Source organism: Orycteropus afer, unplaced genomic scaffold (genome assembly GCF_000298275.1).
Source record: "Orycteropus afer afer isolate SDZICR_OR568_19922 unplaced genomic scaffold, OryAfe1.0 scaffold00177, whole genome shotgun sequence".
NCBI classification, from domain to species: Eukaryota; Metazoa; Chordata; class Mammalia; order Tubulidentata; family Orycteropodidae; genus Orycteropus; species Orycteropus afer.
Window position 1 is genome coordinate 4,711,512 of NW_006921764.1, and position 23,829 is coordinate 4,735,340.

At 34.9% G+C, this 23,829-nt stretch overlaps 1 protein-coding gene across 1 annotated transcript in view; it reads right to left on the reverse strand.

Moving 5' to 3' along the window:
• The window catches only part of UHRF1BP1L (UHRF1 binding protein 1 like), a 91,411-nt gene that overhangs the window by 43,548 nt on the left and 24,034 nt on the right, over window positions 1-23,829 (reverse strand). The window contains exons 7-12 of the mRNA XM_042781821.1: window positions 23,256-23,426; window positions 17,812-17,992; window positions 11,050-11,133; window positions 9,040-9,222; window positions 8,436-8,554; window positions 3,716-3,857 (exon numbers count right to left, since the gene is read on the reverse strand). Of these exons, the coding sequence (XP_042637755.1) occupies window positions 3,716-3,857; window positions 8,436-8,554; window positions 9,040-9,222; window positions 11,050-11,133; window positions 17,812-17,992; window positions 23,256-23,426 (880 nt within the window). The remainder of the gene's footprint in view (window positions 1-3,715; window positions 3,858-8,435; window positions 8,555-9,039; window positions 9,223-11,049; window positions 11,134-17,811; window positions 17,993-23,255; window positions 23,427-23,829) is intronic.

The following is a 23,829-nucleotide window of genomic DNA, read 5'->3' on the forward strand; positions in this document are numbered from 1 at the left end:
CAAGGCTTAAATTTTTTCTTCAATTCTTTCAGCTTGAGAAATGCTGTCCGTATTCTTCCCTTTTGATTTTCAAACTCCAGGTCTTTGCACTTTTCATTATAGCAATGTAGTAGAGGGGAAAAATTAAATTAAAAAAGAAATGCTTTTACATCCTTCAAATCTTCAGAGTAACTGTTCAATAAATTTTAGAATGTTGCTATGTGACATACAAAATAGACGCTCACAGAGGTTATGAAATGTGACTTTTCTAAGCGAAAGGACAGAATTGTTTTGAGCTTTAAAATGAATACCAATTTCAAGTACCTCATCTATAGCAGGCACTCGATACTCATGTTATGAAAGAATGAATATTTATGGACCTGGTGGCACATTGGTTAAGTGCTCGGCTGCTAACCGAAAGGTTGCTGGTTCAAACCCACCAGTTGCTTCATGGGAGAAAGATGAAGCAGTTTGCTTCTGTTAAGATACAACCTTGACAAAAGACAAGCATATGAGTGGAACATTTACCTGAGGGAGATATACTCCTTGGAGAGAACAATCATGGGAGAAAGAAGGGCTGCTTATGCACTGGGAGACAGTTCAGGGGGCAGGAGGGCATGGAAGGATGGACACGAGGAAGAGGTAATTATCGGGAAGAAGTAGGAGCAGAGCTGTTGCATTGTGGTAAATTGTAGTCAATGTCCTGAGACAAAGTGTATGTGAACTGCCGTATGGAAAGGGAATTTGCTCTGTAAATCTTCACCCAAATTACAATAAAAAGAAAAATAAAAGTAATTTTTTTAAAAAAATTACATTCTTAAAAACCCTACTCTGTTTTACAGGGTCACTATGAGTCGGAATTGACTTGGCAGCAGTGGGTCTTCTAAATTGAGAAACCAACAGCTCAGAGTAACAAGATATATAGCAACTGGATCAACAAAACAAAAACAGTTCCCTAAATAAATTGTATTAAAAATGATTTAACCACTATCAATGACATTGAAATAAACCACTCAACTTCTACAGTATCCAACATAATTTTAGCCTTTGTCCATCCATATCTGTACTATGGCCTTTCACCTAACCTTCTCTTCACAAATCATCCTATATTCTGCTGCCATATTAATCTTAAACAGATCCTTAAACCTATAGTGAATGAATAAGGCATTTGCAGGATGGGGCCAAATGATAGAGGGCCTTGAAAGTAACTGATATTGAGAAACAGCAAACTGTAATACCACGCTCCGTTTGTTTCACACACATATTCTTCCTAGGTAACTAAGAACTTCAGTGTTCAACCTTAGACTTAATTTTATCTGTAACATAAAAGGTACGACTTCTTTAGGGACCCAAAAATCTCAGGATGGGGATATACTAGATTAGGTCTTGTTGTTGTTGTTGTTATGTGCCGTCGAGTCGGACCCGACTCATAGCGACCCCTCCTTGGGTTTCAGAGGCAGTATCACTACAGAAGTAGATTGCCCCATCTTCCTTCCGAGGAGTGGCTGGTGGGTTTGAACCACCAGTCTTCTGGTTAGCAGTCAAGTGTCTTAGGCACTATGCTACCAGAGCTCCCAGAACAGGTCTTAGAGACCTGTAAACTCCAGAAACTGTTGGCAAACTTTGTACACATGTATATATGCAAATCTTCTGGCACCAGAAAGTTCATCAATTTTCTCAGATCCTCAACAAAGTCTATTATGCAAAAAACAAAACAATCCAAACAACAATAATAAACACAGTTAAGAATTACTGGACTAGAGGATCTTTGGCTAGTTGGGCTTCCTAATAATCCTCAAGAAAGATAATTAAGTTCTTTAATTAAGTATACATTGACCTGAACTAAGTATGAAATTTCTTAAGGACAGAAATCATATCATTTATATTCTTCACTGTAGAACTTAGTATAGAATGCCTACAAACTCAGTAAATTTCTTTACTGAGATATAAATAGATGTTGAAAACAGAATTGTATTTAACAGGTAATTCTGTTTTTCAAAGAGTATTTCTTGATGAGTACCCCATAACTACGCTTTCCTTTGTAAAACTATGGTAAAGAAAACAGTTTTGAAAGGAAAAAAAAAAGTTGTATTGTTAAATACCTAGTTACAGACATAATACAGAAATAACTAGACAATGGAGCATTAATACTGCTGTTTTAAAATATCATGTTATATAATTTAGAAATTAATGATGTAATTTGTTCAATGATGTGTTACTTAAGGAAAACAATGACATTGGTGTTAATTGCTGCTGAGTTGATGCAGACCCATAGTGACCCCATGGGTGCAGAGTAGAGACATTTCAGAAGCATATTGCCATGCCTTACTTCTTTGGTTCCTCTGGGTGGTTTTGAATCACAAACTTTTCAACTAGTAGTTGACTACTTAACCATTTTTACTACCTCTGGTTTGCTAACCAGAGGGCTGGTGGTTCAAACCCACTAGCCACTCCTCGTAAGGAAGGTTGGGCAATCTACTTCCATAGTGATATTGCCTCGGAAACCCAAGGAGGGGTCACTATAAGTCGGGTCGACTAGACTCGATGGCACATAACAACAACAACAACAACAAGGGACTCAAAACAATTACATAGGGAAGAAAACACTTAGAAACAATGAGATCATTGAACCAGTTCTAAATAGCCAGGAGAGGCAGTGTAACATACTGCAGAAGAACAGGGAATTTAGATTCACAGAACCTATGCTTGAGTTTCAACTGTGCCACTTTATTCCCTGTAACATGTTAAGCAACTGTCTCAGCCATATTAGTATTCTTATCTTTTTGGTCAGGAAGGTAGCTAACAGAAATAAATGAGAAACACACAAAGGATTGTTGAAAGGCATGAAGATGCATTGATTAAATTCCCAAAGTCTGGGACTAACAAAGATCAAACTGATAAAATGGCTGGACATCTCAGGATCTCCTCTTATTATTAGCAAAAAAAAGGTAAAAACTATTCCTTTTGAAACTAAATAACTGTACTAAGAAGCCAGTAATAAGCAAATGGGCAAAATAGGACAAAGTGTTTTGGAGTTTGATTTGTAAAGAGGATATAAAAGTTTTTGCTCCAATAACATAACCTTTTGTTAATCTAAACACTTTTTTCCAACTATAATTAAAAAGTAAATGGTACTACAAAAACTGGACAGATTTTAGTTTTAAGAACTTCTAAATGGACTGAGATAATAGCACAGAATTTTAAGAGTCAAAGACATAGCTGTATAATCATTTTAACTCTAGGAAGCCAAACTAGCTGACAAATAAAAATTCACATAATTCAGTATTTTCAATAAAATATTAGTGCCAAAACCTGTCCAAAATATCCATGTAGGCGTTTAAAAACATCTAAAAAATTCTCTACTCACTGCCATGGAGTCGATTCGGCTCATAGCAACCCCTCCTTGGGTTTCTGAGGCGGTATCTCTATGGAAATAGATTGCCCAATCTTCTTTCCAAGGAGTGGCTGGTGGGTTTGAACTGCCAGCCTTCTGGTTAGCAGTCAAATACCTTAGGCACTAAGCCACCAGAGCTCCAGTGAAGGAAAAGGGCATAAAAACAAATAACAAAAATACATAAACATGCTCAGTTGCAGTTATGTGCCACACATAATGCTAAGAATAAGGAATAGTGGACTTGTATTATTCTGCTTATTTATAAAACTCATAAACTTATCAAGAAAAAAAATGCCTCAACAAGTAATGAACAAAAATTAACAAAACAGGCAATTCTCTTACTTGGAAAGTCCTTTCCATCTGGATAGTAATATTCTGTGAATTCTATATACACCGCAGGCATTTCTTGAGGAAGATAAAGGGACTTTTTATTGCAGGAAATCATACTTTTAGGGGAAGCACGACATTGGTCCGCTGTAGAAACCTGAAAAAAGAATTGTATTTGTTGAAGTCACACTGAATAAAGCCTTTTCCAAGAATTTATGCAATGTGGACAACACTTGAAACTCTTTTAAACCTACTGACAATAAGTCACTTCTTGGCCATAGCCAGCTACCCGGAGGGAGCAAGTAGTTGAACCTGCGGGCTCAGGGCCATGGTTGCACAGGACATCAAGCTCAATTGGGATTAACATACTGCACAAAAACATTGTTCCACATCCTATATTGGTGAGTAGCAACTGGGATATTAAAAGCTTGCAAGCAACCATCTAGATGCAACGATAGGTCTCTCCTCATCCAGAGCAAAGAATGAAGAAAATCAAAGATGCATGGAAACAGTTAGTCCAAGGGACTGGTATACTATGCAATCCTCAGCCTATATGACTATGAGACCAGAAGAACTAGATGGTGCCTGGCTACTACTGTCAACCACTCTGAGGGAGATTTCTTAGGAGATCCTGAAAAGAGTGGGAGAACAATGTGGAAAAAAAAAACTCAAAATCATTTAAAAAAAAAAAAAGGCACCAGGTTTGTTGGTCCGATAAAGCCTGGTGGAACCACTGAGACTATGGCCCCTAGCTGCCCTCCAGGTCTGGAATTGAACCCACTCCTATGGCTTCCAGCCAAATAAAAGACAGGCACATGAGCTAAACATTTCCATTAGGCAGATACACTCCTTGGAGAGATCAATCATGGGAGAATAGAAAGGCTGTGTTTACACAGGGATACAGGAGTACATGGGAGGGAAGGACACAGTGAAGAGGTAACTATGGGAAGCTAGTGGGAGAGGAGCTGTTGCATTGTGAGAGATTGCAGTCAATGTCATGAGACAAAGTGTATGTGAACTGCTATATGGAAAATGAATTTGCTCTGTAAACTGTCACCTAAATAACAATAAAATTACAAAAAAGAAACCTATTTACAATGTGTTAATGATTATTTTCCAATGCAAACTTTATCATATATTTTACTTCACAGTAAATTATTTTTTAAATAATACTCATCAACTATTCAGAAAACTCTTATCACTTTGGATCCTTAAAAATCAACTGTGTACAATAATCCTTACAAATTTATTATTCTGAGCCTTAAAATAACAGAAGTGAAAAGAAATTTGTTTATATTTTTCTATGCAGCTGACCATTCCAAAAGTGTTTTAATAATGATACGTTATCTAGTAAATATAGAATCATTATTTATATATTTTATATTTACATATCCTAAAGTCATCAGAACAGGGAGTTATGTATTACTGTCATTTTTCAGATGAAGAAATAGGCTCAGATGGGTTAAATGACTTGTTGAAATTAATACACATTAGTTCTCATGGATAGCATGCATCGCCAATATGTTCTTTATAATAATCCCTTATGATAATTTCTCTATTATTATTAAAAATAATATAGTTGTAAACACTTCTGTCAAATATTTTGATTTCTTAATTTTTTTTAATTGCTACTATTAAGGCTCTTGTTATGTATCTTGTGTTTTTTCACTCTCCCTCTAAAACAGCTTAATACCCAAAAAGTATTTAACCAATACAGTTTTATCAATTTTATTGATTTATGCTACTTTAGTAAGCCCACAGCTGTGTCTTAAGATTATTATTTTTTCATTCATTCGACAAGCATGTATTTGTATTTCTCACATAAAATGGAAGTTTTTCAATGGTTTGTTTCCACTTGTATAAATTGCCTAATTACAAACCTTTTTATAACTCGTATAGGAGCTCTGGTAGCATAGTGGCTAAGGCACTTGACTGCTAACCAGAAGGCTGGCGGTTCAAACCCACTAGCCACTCCTCGGAAGGAAGATGGGGCAATCTACTTCTGTAGTGATACTGCCTTGGAAACCCAAGGAGGGGTTGCTATGAGTCGGGTCTGACTCAATGGCACATAACAACAACAAATAACAACATAGTATTTATAAACTTAAATCATCCCTTACACTATCTAGTTAAGATTTATTTTCATATATTGAAACAAATTCCTTTCCATTCAAAGCGTCAAGGTATTTTAAGGGACCACAGCTTATCTCCTTTTCATTTTATAATTTAACAATTATTCAAATTTGGATGAGCACACTATTTTATTTTATATCTTTTTGTCTTGCTTCTGATGTATTTGTGTATCTGGGGTTTCTTTAACGTAATTCTACTCATCCATTTGGGATTACGGGTGATTCCCATCTCTTATTTCCATATGGATTTATGTAAATCACATAGTTTTCTTTCTTTGGGGTATATATTGAATAACAAGAGAATCTTAATGTATTTCAGTTTTTCATTCCTATTTTGAATGTTTCTCTTTTGTTACTGTATCTTAGCTTGATACCTCCCTGGGAGGGAAAAGCATTTTGAGTAACATTCCTGACCTCTCTTTTTGTGCTCACTGACCCCTCCCTAGGAGCTCCTAGGGAGAAGTGAACTAATCTTCAGCATGCTCTGCCTGTTCACCTTTCTCCAGATCCTACCTCACCTCTCTATTTTTGTTTTTGAGATCTGCCAGTCTTCTCAAATACAGGCTGCGTCTCCATGCCATCTGAATGTTGACATGGGAAAGCCTTTATGCAAGAAGCCTGTAGCACTGCTAGGGACAATAATTGGAGAGTAAAGTATCTGTAAACCCACTTGGCCACAATCCTGAAATTATGTTCTCCATGCTGGCCTTTAGCTTTAAAAAGGTGCTACTTTTATCTGTCAGCCAGACTCCTACATCTACCTCTCGCTTGATTACAAACTCAAGAAAGACAGAAATGTGTTATTAGCCTAAACAACAATATGCTAGAATCCCATTGATTTTAATACATTATTTTATTATTAATTACTTTACTAATCTTTATTTCTAAGTATTGAGTGTTATGACCATGACTTTTTTTTTTTTTATTTTATTTTGATTTGGGTGAAGATTTACAGAGTAAATTCACTTTTCATACAGCAGTTCACATATATTTTGTCTCATGTCATTGACCAAAATTTACCACAATGCAACAGCTCCCCTCCCACTTCCTCCCCATAGTTACCTCTTCCCAGTGTCCATCCCTCCATACTCTCCTGCCCCCTGAACTGTCTCCCTGTGCATAAGTAGCCCTTCCTTCTCCCATGATTATTCTCTCCAGGGCATGTGTCTACATGAGGTAAATGTTTAACTCACATGCCTGTACTTTGTTTGGATGGAAACCACAGATGTGGGTTCCATTCCAGACCTGAAGGGCAGCTAGGGGCCATAGTCTCAGTGGTTCCACCAGGCTCTATTGGACCAGCAAACCTATGACCATGACTTTTGCAAAATGTTTCTTTATATCCTTTCTCCCTCACTTATTACTCATTTATTTTCCAACACTGCTATGTAGAATAGCAGTGCTAACAGAGAGCACTCTTATTTTGCTTCCTTTTTTAAGGGCAATTCCTCCAATTCTTCTTTAATGGAAATAGTGAAACTCCTGGTTTCAAATAAATACTCATTATTATGTTACTGAAAAACCTACAAGGAATGGATTTTATATTTTATTAAATGCTTTTTACCATATGTTGATAGAGTCACAACATTTTTTCTCTTCCTCGTTTTGATGTAGTATATTATTATTTTTAAGTATTTGTTTCTTTCATACCTAAAAATGTTGCTATTAAAGAAAAAATGATTTCATTTCTAACTCAATCCTTTAAAAACCATCACAAATGTGCCTAAAATTATAAATACGTATAATACAATCTGTTAAACATTCTAAGTTATAACAATATATTCCAACATAGAGGTGTAACAGAGAGCAATACATTTCAAACACAGGAAAGAGATTTAAGTCTTTCAATAAAATTACATATAGGATGTAGAGAAAGAAGTGATCGTTCAATAAGCAAATGACTATTAAATCTGAACCTCTCAAAATTAGCGCTATTGACACTGGGGCCAGATAACTGTTTGTTGTGGGAGCTGTCCTGTGTACTGAATCCCACTCTATCTTAGTCTGGAAGCTCCACCGAAACCTGTTCACAGTAACATGTGAGCCTCTGCTGACACACAGGTGATGGCTGCACAGGAAGTGTATTAGCTGGAAAGTGAACCCAGAACTCACATATGGGAGGCAAGAATATAAACCATAACAATTCATAAAACAGACTATAAATCTACAATGCTTTATTTCATTTTTTAAAATTTCAAAACCTATAAAAAATTTTAGTACTTAAGTCATATATTCTATTGTATTGGTCTCAACGACTTTGATATTAGACCATGTTACATGATTACAGCCTGTATAAAATCATTAATATAAACCCAAGAGAGTTCTTAGCGATAACATCATGTTCATAGAATATAATATGGTATGGTCAAGATTTGATAGTTTAATAAAACAAGAAAGGTATTTTAGTTTCTTCTTCTTAAGATAAGGGATAGACTAGATTAAAAGAAAAATGAACTGAAATTTCCTATCCTATCTAATTTGACCATTTCACAGAACTGGTCAAGACGTTTTTTAATAATATGGTGGTATTAACTCATAAGATTTGCTTGTAGGAGATACTAAGAATACCTATGAGATTAATTAAAAAACAAACAAAACTATACCTGGTATATATCGAAATCCGCAAGTCTAACCACAACAGAACTAGACATCAGCTTAGCTTTGGATTGTTCAGATAATACTGAAGGTGTTTTGGAAGTTCCTTTTAGAGCTGATTCTTTCTCTGTGGGAAACAAAAACTCTTTTCAATTTATTGCAAAATTATTTTTAATAGTCACTCTATTAAGACAGCTACAAGGAATACAGATGAACCTTAACTTCCCAAATGAGATAAACATGGAAATACACTTTAAAGGTGTTATAGGAAGGTAAATCATTGTGATGATTCTTCTTCTTTAACTAGGAATTATATTTATATCACATTTAAGACATTCTCCTGCAAGAAATTTTGGCTGGAATTCCTGTTAAAAGTGAGACGTTTACTGCCATTTAAGAATCTGAAAGATTCTACATGGGTATTACTATTGGTTGTACTAATTTTAAAAGTGGATTGGTCCATAAGTCTATGTTTCGCTGAATGAAAGGTGTAAGTATTTTAGACATTAATTATATTACTTATTCACAGAAAATATATTATGAAGCCTCCCCCCACACACATACACACTCAAATATTATAGGAATGCCATAATGTTGTTATGGATAAAGTACCTGTTTGTGTGTGATGGGGAGACGCATGTGTTGGGGATTTAGGAGGTGAACCTACATTATGATCCTTCACAGCCTGTTTAAGCATTTCAACATTGCATTCAAATTCATGTAACAACTCATTGGCCCATTCATTTTTTGTTTTGGTTGCATCACTGAAATACATCCAATGATTACAACTATCTCCTGTAAAATGAATAACAGATATTTCACTAAAAAATGTACAATTTTCACTTATTTTACCATAACAATGCTTCTAAAGAAATTGACTCATATTCTCAAGGGATTACTTTTTTTTTTTAAACCTTTATATACTACCAATTTTAATCTTCCTAGAAGATATGATTAAAACATTTAGAAATGAGGCAAAGAGTATAACAAGCAAATGATTTTTATCTAGAACCCTTTCCTCAAGCAGAGCTGATGCTCAACCTTCACTGGATGCTCAAGTACCTAGTAAACCTCCACTGGACAGAATCATAGAAAATACCAACAAAGAAATATCCTTTTCATCAAAGATTCATTGTAATGTGACTTACAAAAGTCTAAACCATAAAAATGATAAAATAAGGATTATCCAAACACTCAAGAAACCAATAAAACTTAATATGGTAATCATCAGTCATTAGGTAATAAATATATAGAAAAGTTTCTTGGAGGGAAAATACAAAACCAGGATTATTACATTTCTTTCTAACAGCTAAGAAAATGTACATAAAAGAGTTAACAAGAATCTTCTTTGTGACTTAAAATTTTACCTTCTAAAAAATATGAATGATTTTTACAGTAAAAATTGTTAAACTATATGTAACTTCTGGATTAGGAAGATAGGATATAAAATAAAGCCCTTTGAAAGACAACCACCACAACAAATTGTATAGCTATAAATTCTGTCAGGTACTGATAAAAAATGACAAACACCTGGAGGTAGAATTGTGTGAACAAAAAAATGTTATCAGTTATTAAAAATCCTGAAAAACCTAAATTATACTTATTTATTTTATATTTGTATGAGTATTTAAAAAAAAAAATTAAAATCCACACATCATCAAAATGTAGAGATTGAATGTAAGTTCAAATTTGACCATGGATATACAAGCTCTGGCGGTGCAGTGCCTAAGGCATTCGAATGCTAACCACAAGGCTGGAGGTTCAAACCCACCAGACACTCTGTGGAAGGAAGATGGGGCAATCTACTTCCGTAAAGATTTACCACTTTGGAAATCCAATGGAGGTTGCTGTAAGTCAGAATCAACTTGATGGCAGTGAGTGTTTTTTGCTATTTGGCAGAAAAAAAAGCTATCAATATTTGGTTGTTAAAGTGCCTATTAACTATTTATTGAAGAATATTAGCAAATATAGGTGAGTAAAATAAAAGAAATGCCTGGAATCCTACAGCCTAGCTAAAATCACTGTTAACATTTGCTTTATGTTCTTTTCTGATTTTAAAATAAATATATACTTTAAAACTTCACTGAAAAATACAGATTGATTAGTAACTTGTTTTTATCACAATTAACTAAATATTACAAATATATGTCCTCTGTATTCCAGTCTATTTTTTCTTCAAGTTTTAGATCAGTTACTTAGTAAATAGTCAATTTCTAACACTGGTAAAATGTTCCTAATAATCTACATAAGCTTCAATACAAATTTATTTATTTATTTTTTAAGGCAATTCTATTTTCTTGGTAGAAGTACTGCCAGGGGAAAAAGTAATAAAGATTTTTTAACATATTTTTCCTTAAAGAAAAAAAAAAAAATAGCTGTATGTATTTTTTCTTTTAGACAGCTTTATTGACATAAACTGTACATATTTAAAGGTACAATTTGATGTTCTGACATACATCCTAAAACCATCATCACCATCAGGAGAGGAACCGTATCTATCACCCCTGAAAGTTTCCTCATGTCCCTTTGTCATCTCTTTCTCCTGACCCTTTCTACTCTCCCATCCCCATGTAACAACTGATCTGTGACTACATAATTTAAAACAAATTATTATATACATACCTGCTTTGTGATAAGGATAATAATCTATAGTTAGCTGAGTAAAAGAGAGCTGCATAGCCCCTCCAGTAATACGTCTGTTTGACTCTGGGAAAAGAAAAGATGGAATTGAAAGAGAGAAGAAGAGAATGCTAATCAAATATCAGAAACCTCAATTTATCACAGAAAATCTTTACTATAGTTGGAGTCCAAATAGTAATAAATATTGTCAGTATTAAGAATGTTAGGTAATGCAAGTCAATCCAATAAATATTTATTGAGCCTCTATTATTTGTGACCATATGTCTGTCAGTTTGTCACACTGTGGTGGCTTGTGTGTTGCTGTGATGCTAGAAGCTATGCCACGAGTACGTCTGTTACCAGCAGGGTCACCCATCCTGGGCAGGTTTGCAGAACTTCCAGACCAACACAGACTAAAAGAAAAGCCTGCCTATCTTCCAAAAGCAGATCACCAGGCTTCTCTACCAAGGCACCCCTAGGGGGGTTTGAACCACCAAGCTTTTGGTTAGTAGTCCAATACTTAACTGTTAATGCCACCCAGGACTCCCCAAGGTCATGTAGCTACAGTAAAATCAAAAGTAGATCACAAGTTAATACAACTTCAATTTAAAAGTTACATTTTAAAACAGCATACATAAATCAACTAAAGGTGAGGACAACACAAATTAAGATTACTGTTGTTAGCTGTCACCGAGCTAGTTCCTACTCATGGTAACCTTACATATAACAGAACTGGCCTGTGCCATCTTCATGACTGTTGGTAGGTTACACTGTGTCAATTCATCTCACTAGGGTTTCCCTCATTTTTACTGACCCTCTACTTTACCAAAGATGATGTTCTTTTCTATAGCTATGGATACTCTCCCTACATTAATTAGTTAACTCCAATTAATCTCAATTGGTAGAATTTATAGTACAGGTCCACAATCCCTTATTTAGAACCTTTGGAGACAAATATATTTCAGAATTCAAAACATTTTATTAAGGTAATATGGTACATAGACAGTGTATCTTGCAATTCTTCCAGCAGGTTCTAAGGCAGCATTAAGTAATAAAAAATAGTATTTCTACAGCAAAACATATAAACGTTTATACTAAATGGATAAAACAAAAATAATAAATACATGTTCGGTCAGGTCAGGTTTCATCATCAAATGAGCTTTTTACAAACTTCTGAAAAACTCTTTTGTGAGCTTTCTGGATTTCAGAATAGCAGGTAAGTGATTACTATGAGAGATATTTTGGTGCAGAAGTTCTCCCCTTAAACACCATCATCGGCTTATCCATGGAGAAATAATAAAGAATAAGGAATGTAAAAGTGCTTAGACAACACTTCCGCTGCTCTGATGCTTAATACTTAACCTTGACCATTGCACTTTGTTATTTTGGTTTTAACTTTTTTTGATTTTCCCTTCAAATCACTAACGCAGAAGATGTCAACTATAAGCCAAACAACACAATGATGAACAAAGGAAAAGACAACAAATTCCTCTCAAACCCCAAATCTTCTTCACTCTCCCCCCTCCTCACTTTTATCTAATAGCTGGTATCTAGGTTGCCTTGTGTAATGAAGGCAGGGTAACTTCTTCTGCTAAACACAGAGTCTCAGTATCTCTCACTGTGCACCACAGTACACAGGTCAGGAATCTCTCCTTTTGAAAAGATCCTCAGCTTGATTCTCACGCTGACCAAAGTTTGAGAACCACTGTCCTAGTGGCAAGTCTACCACTGAACCTTCCCAACATCCGTGGGCCAGGCATACTTGCCAGCAGAGAGGCAGAAATGCCAAGCATCTAAGGTTAAGAAACCAGAGATTTTCAAAATGGTCAAGAGCAGCTATTGACTTGCCCCGTTACCTGATAATACGAAATAAGGAAAAATCAAATGCACAAAATCTAAAAAAAAAAAAAAAAAGTAAAATAAATAGCAAGCCTTCTGCTAAAGAGAGTGGCACAGAAAATGACTTTCACTGCTACTCAACACTCTACTAAAAAGGTAACAGTACAAGGACTTTTAAAGAGAATTAAACCATGAGACAAATAAAAATGTGTGAGACGCAAAGTGAAGACTGATGATAGTAATTTATTTAGTATAATCTCCAAATCAAAACATGATTAAGATAAGAACAAAAATTATAGGTCTAACTCTTTCATGATATAGATGGGAAAATCCCAAATAAAATATCGGCAATTCAAATCCAATCATATTTAAAATATATGTAATAGGATTAACACATGCCAATGAAGTTGGGTATATTCCAGAAATGTAATAATTTCCTAAATCTGATCAAGTGTATCTATCAACAACCTGTAGCAGATATTATACTTAGTATTATTTCCCCAAATCAGATATTAGATGCTGCTAATATCATTCCTATTTAGCATGTACTAAAAGTTCTAGACAAATAAGACAAGAAAATGAAATGAAAAATACTAAGGACTATAACATAGAAATAAAGTGGTCATTCACAGATAACATAATAAGTAGAAAATCCATATGAAAAGAGATTTGCCTCCAACCTCACAACATAGCCCCAGTTGGACTTTACAGGTAACGGGAAAGATAAAACAATAAAGTTTCTGAAAGATGATGTAAGTGAATATATTCATGATCTTAGAGTAGACCAGGAAATAAATTAACAATGAAGAAAACACTGATAAATTGTTTGCTATCATCGAGTCAGCCATCGACTCAGAGGAACCTCATGCACAATGGATCAGACTGCTGCGGTTCACAGGGTTTTCACAGGCAGATTTTCAGAATTAGACTGCCAGGCCTTTTTCCCAGTCTGTCTTCGTCTAGAAGCTCTGCTGAAACCTGTTCCATATCAGAGCAACATGCAAGCCTCCACTGACAGATGTGTGCGGGCTGTGCCTGAGGGGCATTGGCTGGGAATGCAAACGAGGTCAGCACAGGGAAGGTGAGAATTCTACCACTGAACATCCACTAAACCTTCGTCGGTAAATGAGACTATATTAAAACAAAAAACTTCCACTCATCAAAAGCTACTGTTACAAGAATAAAAAGGCAAGCCAGAATGGGAAAAATACATTATGCATATCCAATAGAGGACTCATATCCAGAAATATAAATCAACAGGGAAAAAAAATGGGCAAAATATCAGATACTTCACAGAAGAGGATATCTAAATGGTTGATAAATATATGAAAGGGGGCTCAACCTCTTCACACATCAGGGATATCCAAATTTAAATCTCAGTGGTATGCTACTATATTCTGAACAGAGTGACTAAAATTAAAATGACTAGCAACAACTGCAAAGTTAGCAAATAAATAAGAACCATGGAACTCCCAGTGCTGGTGAGAGTGTAAATTCAGCAGATTTACTAAAAAGGTTATTCTTACTCCATCAAGTCGATTCGACTCACAGAGAACCCTTCTTGGGTTTCTGAGGCGATATCTCTACGAAAGTAGATTGCCCAGTCATCCTTCTGAGGAGTGCCTGGTGGGTTTGAACCACCAGCCTTTAGGTCGGGGTAGTGTTTTATTTTAGATAGGGTCGCTATGAGTTGAAAATGACTCAATGGCCCCTAACTACAACAACAACTAAAAAAGAACACAATACTATGACCCAGCAATCTCACTTCTAGGTACGTACCTACAGGAAATGTGTGAAGATATTCACCAAAAGACACAGACAAGAACATTCACAGCAGTGCTATTCCTCCTAACCCCAAACTGGAAATAACTCAAATGTCCATAAATAGTAGAATGTATAAGTTATGGTCTGTTCACACAACAAAAGAACATACAGCAATGAAAACAAACTACCGCAGCATATAACAAAACAGGTGAATCTCACAAACAAAATGTTGAGTAAAGAAGCCGAACTCAAAAGAGCATACATATTATATGATTTCATGTATATTAAGTACAATCTATGGTGATAGAAATTAGAATAGTGATTACTTTTAGGAAGAATGGCAGAAATAAATGGGGGGTCCTTAGGGGTGCTGGTAATTTTTTTTAATTGATCTGGATGATGGTTACATAGGTTATTTTCACTTTATGAAAATTCATTGAACTATACACTGATAATTACACATCAATTCAAAGTATATAAAAAAAAAGAAGAAGAAGAAGAAGTCAGGTTCCCCCACCCTCACCTCATCCTCAGAGCACCAAGGCAACTACCTACTGCTACCCCAGTAGAAGTCTACAAGATTATTCTTTGAGGAGGATAAAAGAGAATCTTGAGCTGGTGGCACCAACTACAGTTGAGTGTAGGTATGCCTTACTGAAAGACGAAAGGAGTTAAGAAAGTCTACTTACAAAATGAACACTGAACCCACTCCCTTCTCCCCTAGTTCTCTTCCTTTTCTAGGATCCCAGATCACATGCCAGGCTCATATCCTCCAGGCAAGAGATTAGAAGACTCTTCCTTTAGTAAAGACAAAGAGAAAACGTCTCTTTCCCACCTCAATCCATGCAAAAAAGCACAGCAACATTATTCTAGACTATGACCAAGGCATACAACTCAACACTTAAGGAAGCTAGAATAAAATGAGAAAAAAAAAAAAAAAAAGTGTAAAATTCTTCAGGAAAATATAATCAGCTAGACTACTAATTACTAATGCAAGGATAAAATAAAAACACCTGTCATACATGCAATTTCTCCAAATTTACCTGCCAACACTCTTTTTTAAGATGATAATAGAAGAGGTGCTACACCAAAACAAGGGATAAATCCAACAAGGCATGGGATATAGATTATAGGGGATCCAATTTCCAAAAAGAGTAATGTCACAGAGTTGGAAAGGGCAATCCCAGAATGACAGCTCTGCTGCAGGTCTGGAGAGCAACTAGTCCACAATGGAATAAATCAGAGGCTCTAACAAAGACATGTCAAAAGTGTAGTTAAACAAATAGGTTCCTGAATGGAATTTAGCTTTCTAATCAAATATGAGGATGACTGAGGGAGAGGGTAGAAACAGGGCACATAGTTATGCACATTCAAGTAATGGAGATAATAGGAGTAACAGCGTGTTTATTTTCCATTGTGGGAAGTCAATAAATAATGTCCAAAGCTGAAAAATCAAGAACTGGAAAAATAAGCGTAATTACTTTGAGATATGAAAGTAAATATCAAAAGATAGCTTTTAAAAAAAATTCAAAGCAGATGCTTCTGGAGGAACGGTATATTGACAAGGGTGGAATAGGTATTAAAAGATATCAGAATAGTTAGGAGACTGCTATTTTTTATAATAAGCTTTGGGAACTATTTGCATCCCTAAACTCTATGTTTAAATTCTATTCCTTTATAACTGTACAAAAATATAACTTTGATAAACATAAAAAAATGTGTAATTATGAATTTATTAAAAAAATAAGTTAAATTGTGCTTTAAACTGTCCCTCAGACTTCACCTCTAGAACTGCAAACCCTTCTACAATGGTCCTAACTACCTGAAAAGCAGTATGATGCAATGGGAAAAACACCAGCCTAAAATTCAAGAGACCTACCTGGGTTCTATGTCCATCTCTAGGGTCTCACTTTATATTAATAGATGTGGCTTTATATATGAAAATAATGCTACAGGCCCACCATTAATAGCACACACATACACTCATCTGCTTCTATCAACCACAACCCCATTCACTTGGAACACATATACACACATAGTGCTGAAAGGTTTTTGTACTGAATTTTTTAAATGTAATCCTCATAATAAACAAATGTATGCATTGAGAGATTGCTGGCTGTGATTATGGATGTCATGCATGCTTGTAAAGAAGAGTTTTACAGCTTGTGTAAATCTGCCCTCATATCAATTCAAACAGACAAACTTGATTTACTAATAAATTGTTTAAACCAAATGAGCCAAATGGTCAAGATACAGCTTTTATGTTGAACAATGGTGACTGATTTTTTTTTTTAGCAGACAAATAATTTCGACTGCTCATTAGAACAGTAAATTTTATTTCTGGATTTTGCCTGAACAGGATCTACTGAGGAGCTGAGCAAAGTCAGTAAGTTTATTAGATTCAAATAATTAAAGAAAAAAAATGAATGTGAATGAAGCCATCCAATATAATCTCAGGTTGTGGAACATAGAGATTTTAGGAGCAAAATGAGAGGTGGTCAGGAATTTGGCCAGGAATTTGGAATTTTGGCCAGAAATATGTAGACTAATACAAGGCTGATAAAATATGTGTAAATATATTGATTATAAAGTAAAATTTAACTTATGGACAGTTTCAGTGTTATTGAGAAAGTTAATTCAGAGGCAAGTCTATTAATATTTCAGCATTCTCTAAGGGTGTTATCTACTCAATTCTTTATTTTTTTAATCCAGCAGTAAAATCTGTTTGCATTGATAGCTAACAACTGCTGAAGTGAAATTCTAACTTCTACAGCAAAGTGAAAGATTTCTTACCAAAATATAATGCTTTAAATTACATCTTTTATCTATGCATCAAGGAGGTGCAATGGTTAAACTCTCAGATGCAAACTGAAAAGTAAGCAGTTTGAACCCACTAGCTGCTCCACAGGAGAAAGATGTGGCAGTCTGCCTCCATAAAAATTACAGCCTTGGCAACCCTATGGGGCAGTTCTTTGTCCTTTAGGGGTGTTGAGTCCGAATAGATTCGACTGCAACGGGTTTCTGTGTTTGATCTATGTATCACACGTGAATGATAAAATTAGGACAAGTTATTTTGTAGTACATATTATATAAGATAAGCAATCCAATTTTATAGTCAAATCTAGATAAACCAAAATAGTTTGAAATACACAGATTTATTACCTTTTTCTTTAGCATGAATGTCATCACATATGTGTAGATCTAGATGAGAAATCACTAAATGATGGGAGGTTTCTTTAACATCAAAGTCACTGAATAGTTTCACAATTGCATCATTTAGATCAGGAGCATTTGAAGTCTGTGGTGTCTTCACTTGCTGGGTGGATGGCACTACAGTAGAACTCTAAAAAGATTAAAAACTGCCCTATCACTGCAAGTTAAGTACTTAAAATTTCACACAGAAGAAAACCTAAATATTTTCAATAAAAAAGTCACAAAAAGAAGCATAATACACTTTCTTCTTTATCAGTAACTCAGTTCCCCTACAATGGTTTCCGAATTATATAAGAATAAAACTAAAAGTTGAAAACTGAAAAACTATACATAATTTGAATACAAACCCAATGTTTCTGTAAATATTTGAATAGTTACATTTATGTATTCATAGCCCTCCTTGTTTTAGAAAATATATTAGTAAAGGCACGTTATTTATTAGTTATTTATTAGTTCTGTATACTAAAAGGTAAACAAATGTATGCCCCATATACATGAGCTGTACACACTGTTACATATCCTTTGGAAATAAATCACTTCTTTGTGGAAGAAGCCCTTGTGATATATTTAGTACTACAGGTTTTCTGAGGCCTCTCTTAAGTGGTATGATGTGTCCTTTGAACTTGGATTTCTGAAGAAGCCAAAAATCAAAGTACACGTATATATATTTATACATAGTATAGCTATTAAGATCTATGATCACACTGTAAAAGAATTTCAAAGTATACTTAATAAATAAGAATCTTTCAAAAAAAATTATTAAGACCCATAGTCATTAAAGAAAAAGAAAGATGATATAGCTGATATATAGCCATGAAAATTTCAATTCTAGGAACTGAAGCAAAACTTTAAAATTAACTATAAAATAAGGTGACTTCTATCAGAAAAATCACTTTTTTTCATGTTTTCTCCACCTACTTTCAAAGGCTTAACAGACTAGTATTTAGGTCTATGATGGTAATATTTTAAAAGAAAATGCTTTCTTGTATTTCATTAAGATACCTATCAATACAGCTAAAAACAGAAAAAATCTCCCTACAACCTTTTCTTAATACTGTAGTAGATTCAGGTTTCTGGATGCATTTCCAAAAAAAGATGGACCACTATAAGCTTCTTTGCCTCCTGAACAATTTAACATCTCTTACTTTTCAACTTAGTCTTTTCTTTCTTTTCTAGAAAAAAAAAGAAAAGGATGAGGCCAAGAAAATATTTCCAACAGAAGATAGCTGTCAATGGTACCTCGAAAATCAGGATGTTCTGTGTGAAACCAAAGTAATAATGTGGCAATTAAGCATCCAAGAAAGTAATTTTGGTATGCTTTCTTGCTGCATTTAAATTTTTTAAGTATACCAAGAAAGCATACCAAAATTACTTTCTTAGATATAATTTAAATATACCAATTAAAATAATTAAAATTTCTTTATATACATCAAATATGGTAATATTCAAATAGTTAAGTAAATTCACCATGAAATATTACAGAGAGACAAAAGTAATAATTAAATAGACTAACAATATGGGAAGAAAACTGTATATACCCCTTACTACAACTACAAAAAATGAAGATGTCTAGGCAAAAACCCTGTAAGGAAATACCTCAAAATGCTAAAAGTAGTTTTGCTGTGGTGGTATGATTATGAATATTTTCCTTGTTTTAGTTTTCTAATCTCTATATCTAATTTTCTAATTTATATTTCATTTTATATAAACATTAAAAAAAAAAAAAAAACCGCACTGCCATCAAGTCGGATCCGACTCATAGCAACCCCTCCTTGGGCAGTATCACTAAAGAAGTAGACTGCCCAACCGTCCTTCAGAGGAGTGGCTGGTGGGTTTGAATCACCAGCCTTCTGGTTAGCAGTCACATGCCATACGCACTATGCCATCAGAGCTCCCAATATAAACATTATCCACCTTATCCAACTATAATGTAAATAAGTTGTACTATCATCAACCCCTTGTGCATTAATTTTTAGATTCCACTACCATCTCTGTTAATGATGTCTTAAACTATAAAAATATTCACTGCTAACCAGGCTGGTCTATATAGTCTATTACGTGTTGATGGTAATACTGTAAAATGCTCTTGTACTTCTTTAATCATGTTTTCAACTCCAAAATGGAACTCATTATTATCTTTTCTTAGCTTAACCTCCCTTAATCAAACTTGCTTCCCTCTTCCGTATTCCTTTTCTTGGTTAATGAAGCACCAATTATCATTCCTAAAATTCCCAGCTATTGCCTCTTGACCTTATCTCCAATTGATAAGACTCAGTTTCTCCCCTCATTTTGGCTTGTTACTTCTTCTTTAACACATACATTAAACCATTAAGTGTGTACCTCCTCTAAAATGACAATATTTCTCTTCTTTAGTACATCTTCTACAATGCCACTACAGGCAGTTCCTGAGTGTCTTTGAGTCAAATGTGTACATAAATTAGACCAGTTAGGTACAGTTTGTATCCAATATCAGTAAGTCAAACATTTGTCTTAGTATCTAGTGCATATTTCTATATATAAAAACATTAAAGGAACACTTCTAGAACACTAAACACAAAACATTTTTAACATAATACAGCAATAATAATAATGTTTTGATGCACGTTGCAAAGTAGCATCCGTTTCTGTTTATGAACCATACTTGTACCTCTAATTTTTAATATAATGGGCTTTATGGGAGTTGATTCATTAACTACAGGTTGTTCATAAGTCAGATGTTTGTAACCTGGGGATTGCCTATATACCACATATGACTGATCTTTCCCTACTTAAAAATGTCCATTAGCTCCCAGATGCCTATGGGAAAAGTCCAAATTTCCCAACATATCTAATCTTCTTATCTGTGTACAGCATACTTTTGCTTCAACTCAGGTCACTTGCCCAAGAATGCCCTATATTGTAGTATTATAGTCTGTTCACTGAAGCTTTTTTCTCAGGTAACCCCTAAATAATTCTTAAAAGGCCTTATAGTATGAATATTCAGTATCAAGGAGCTCTGGTACTGTAGTGCCTAAGCCACTTGACTGCTAACCAGAAGGCTTGGCGGTTCAAACCCACCAGCGACTCCTCGGAAGGAAGGTTGGGCAATTTCCATAGTGATACTGAAACCCAAGAAGGGGTCGCTATGAGTTGGATCTGACTCCGTGGCACATAACAACAACAACAGCAACATTCGGTATCAATTCTATTTGTTTTTATGGCTATAAATTCTAAGAAACTTTTTTCACAGAAATAGGTAGGCTGGAATGAAAGGAGTTGTTTTAGCAATGTGACTTGATTCTTTAAATTCCTGCAAGTTACATGCCAGGATTCACAAGGTAATCTACTGCAAAAAACTATTTTTGACAAGCTGACAATTATTAGATCCTCCTTCAAATATCTTAAAGCAAGAACTAGAAATCACCTGATATGTTCCTCTGTCATTATAATCACTCACTTCCAACATGGACAATATTTCAAATAGCTTCTGTGACTTCTTACCAGGTTTTATTGCTTTGTTTTGTTGCAACTTCCTGTACAAATCCATCATAGTAAGACTAAGGATAAATAAAAGAATGCCTTTCATTTGCAAACTTGTTGTTGTTATGTGCCATAGAGTTGCCCCAACTCATAGCGACCCCTCCTTGTGTTTCTGAGGCTGTATCTCTATGGAAGTAGATGGCCCAATCTTCCTTCCGAGGAGTAGCTGGTGGGTTGGAGCTGCCAGCCTTGTGGTGAACAGTCAAGTGCCTTAGGCACTACATTACCAGAGCTCCTATTTGCAAAGTAGAGGAGTAATTATGAACAGGAAGAACCAGTCTGACATCTTTAGCATATTCTCAAGCAAGCCAAGTTTAAGAAAATGAAAGATGTGGAACTGTTTCCTTAAAGCTCTTCATGCTCTATGTCCCTTGGAAAGTTGTTAGCTAGCCTCACAGGCATGTGTATCTCACTCTCAAGATCACTGTTCTGGTGACAGCAAACTGCTTACCTTCATCAGAAAAGGCCATGCAATTTAACAACATCATACTTTTGCAGATTTTATTCCCTCTTCTGAAATATCCTTCCCCCGTGTCTGCCTGTGAACTTCTATTCATTTTTAAGACCTAATTTCATTATTTTCTTTGTGAAACCTTTCTGACTTCTGCAAGCAGTTAATTAAAATTTCTCTGTCCTTCTGCAATCTCCACTCCTTACTTTATACCTGGGATATATTATTTGTTTGCAAAGAAATACCTTCATAGAAGTATGATTTCACAATATTGCTTCAGCTTTTATCAGGGGTAGATAAACATAAATTCATCTGTGGTTTTAAAATTGTTTTTTTCAAAGATACCATCCATTGGAATTTTCAATGTCTCTCCTAAAAAGATCTTCATGTTAAAATCTCAGAGTTTAGTGCTTGCAAAGACTGAAAAAGCCTTTTTCCTCTTCAAGTAAACTATTAATGCTTCTAATTTTTAAGAACCAAAAAAAAAAAAAAAACCAAAAAACCCCACTCCCAACCAGTCAATTCTGACTCATAGTGACCCCCACCCTGGGTTTCCAAGGCTATAAATCTTTACTGAAGTAGACTGCCTCGTCTTCCTCCCAAGGAGCAGCTAGTGGTTTGAACTGCTGACCTTCTGATTAGCAGCCAAATGCCTTATGCACCGCACCACCAAACCTCCTTAATTTTTAAGAAAGTTATGATTAAATAGCTAATTATGCTGCCCTCCTTTTTGCCCCAGCATTGGAAAACTCTGAATCAGCAGTTCAGTGTTCAACTTTGGCACGTCCCCTTAGCCTTACTTTTTCTCCACTATTAATTCTCCTGCTGCCTCCCTTTCTGTAATCACTCAAGTTTTTTCTCCCTTTTAGGAGCCCTGGTAGCATAATGGCTAAGACACTTGACTGCTAACCAGAAGGCTGGTGGTTCAAACCTGCCAACCACTCCTTGGAAGGAAGATGGTTCAATCTACTTCCGTAGTGATACTGCCTCGGAAACCCAAGGAGGGGTCGCTATGAGTCGGGTCCGACTTGACGGCACATAACAACAACAACAACCATGTATTTAGTAGTTTTAAAACTTCTTAACTTCCTAAAAAATGGTTTTATAACATCAAATACTTTTATGTCATCATTAATTTCAGCACTTAATACAGAGCTCCAAATAAAATAAGCACTATATAGATACTAATATATTTAATATATATTTAATATATTTAAATATATTTAATAATATATTTAATATATATTTATACTATGTATACTATGTATACAAAATAATATGGTAAGATATCTAGTTAAAGAAGATTCTGGGACTCAAAGTCTTACAATCTATTTTACATAAAGGAAACACCAACTAACCATTCTGATTATTAAAGTATTTACATGTGAAATAAGTTTGTTTCTGTTTCCTGTTAACAGCATACCTGTGTAGGTTCAGAAGCCATACTCTTCCTTTGTTCTGTGGATTTTTCTATTGCTTCACTAAGAGATTTTGCATATTGTACCATGGCCTTCAACTGGGAATCCGTTAAAACCCATAGTAAGTCATCCAACAACAGGACTAACTTTGTGGCTACGACATTGCAGTCCTTCAACTATAAAGAAAAATAATTCATAACATTAAACCAAGAAGTAGTATTTACAATGTACTTGTATACAAAAAAAAATCTTTAAAATTTTTAAGAGAATTAAATATAGATCCTTCTTTCAACAAATATTTACTTAGTTCCTATAACATGGGAGGAATGATTCCTAGGACTGGAGATACAGTGGGAAAAAGACTGACAAATTCCTGTGTCATAACTAGCAGCAAGTTGTATAGCATTTATATAAGTAAGTACTATGTGCTCTAAGTACTTAAAAGTTAATTTCGGAGGCGGGGCAAGATGGCGGACTAGGCAGAAGGATTGCACAGACCCTCTTCAACAAAGAAAAGGGAAACCAATAAATACAGACACAGAAGATAATCTTGGACCCCTGAGCCTTGAAGGAAAGGAT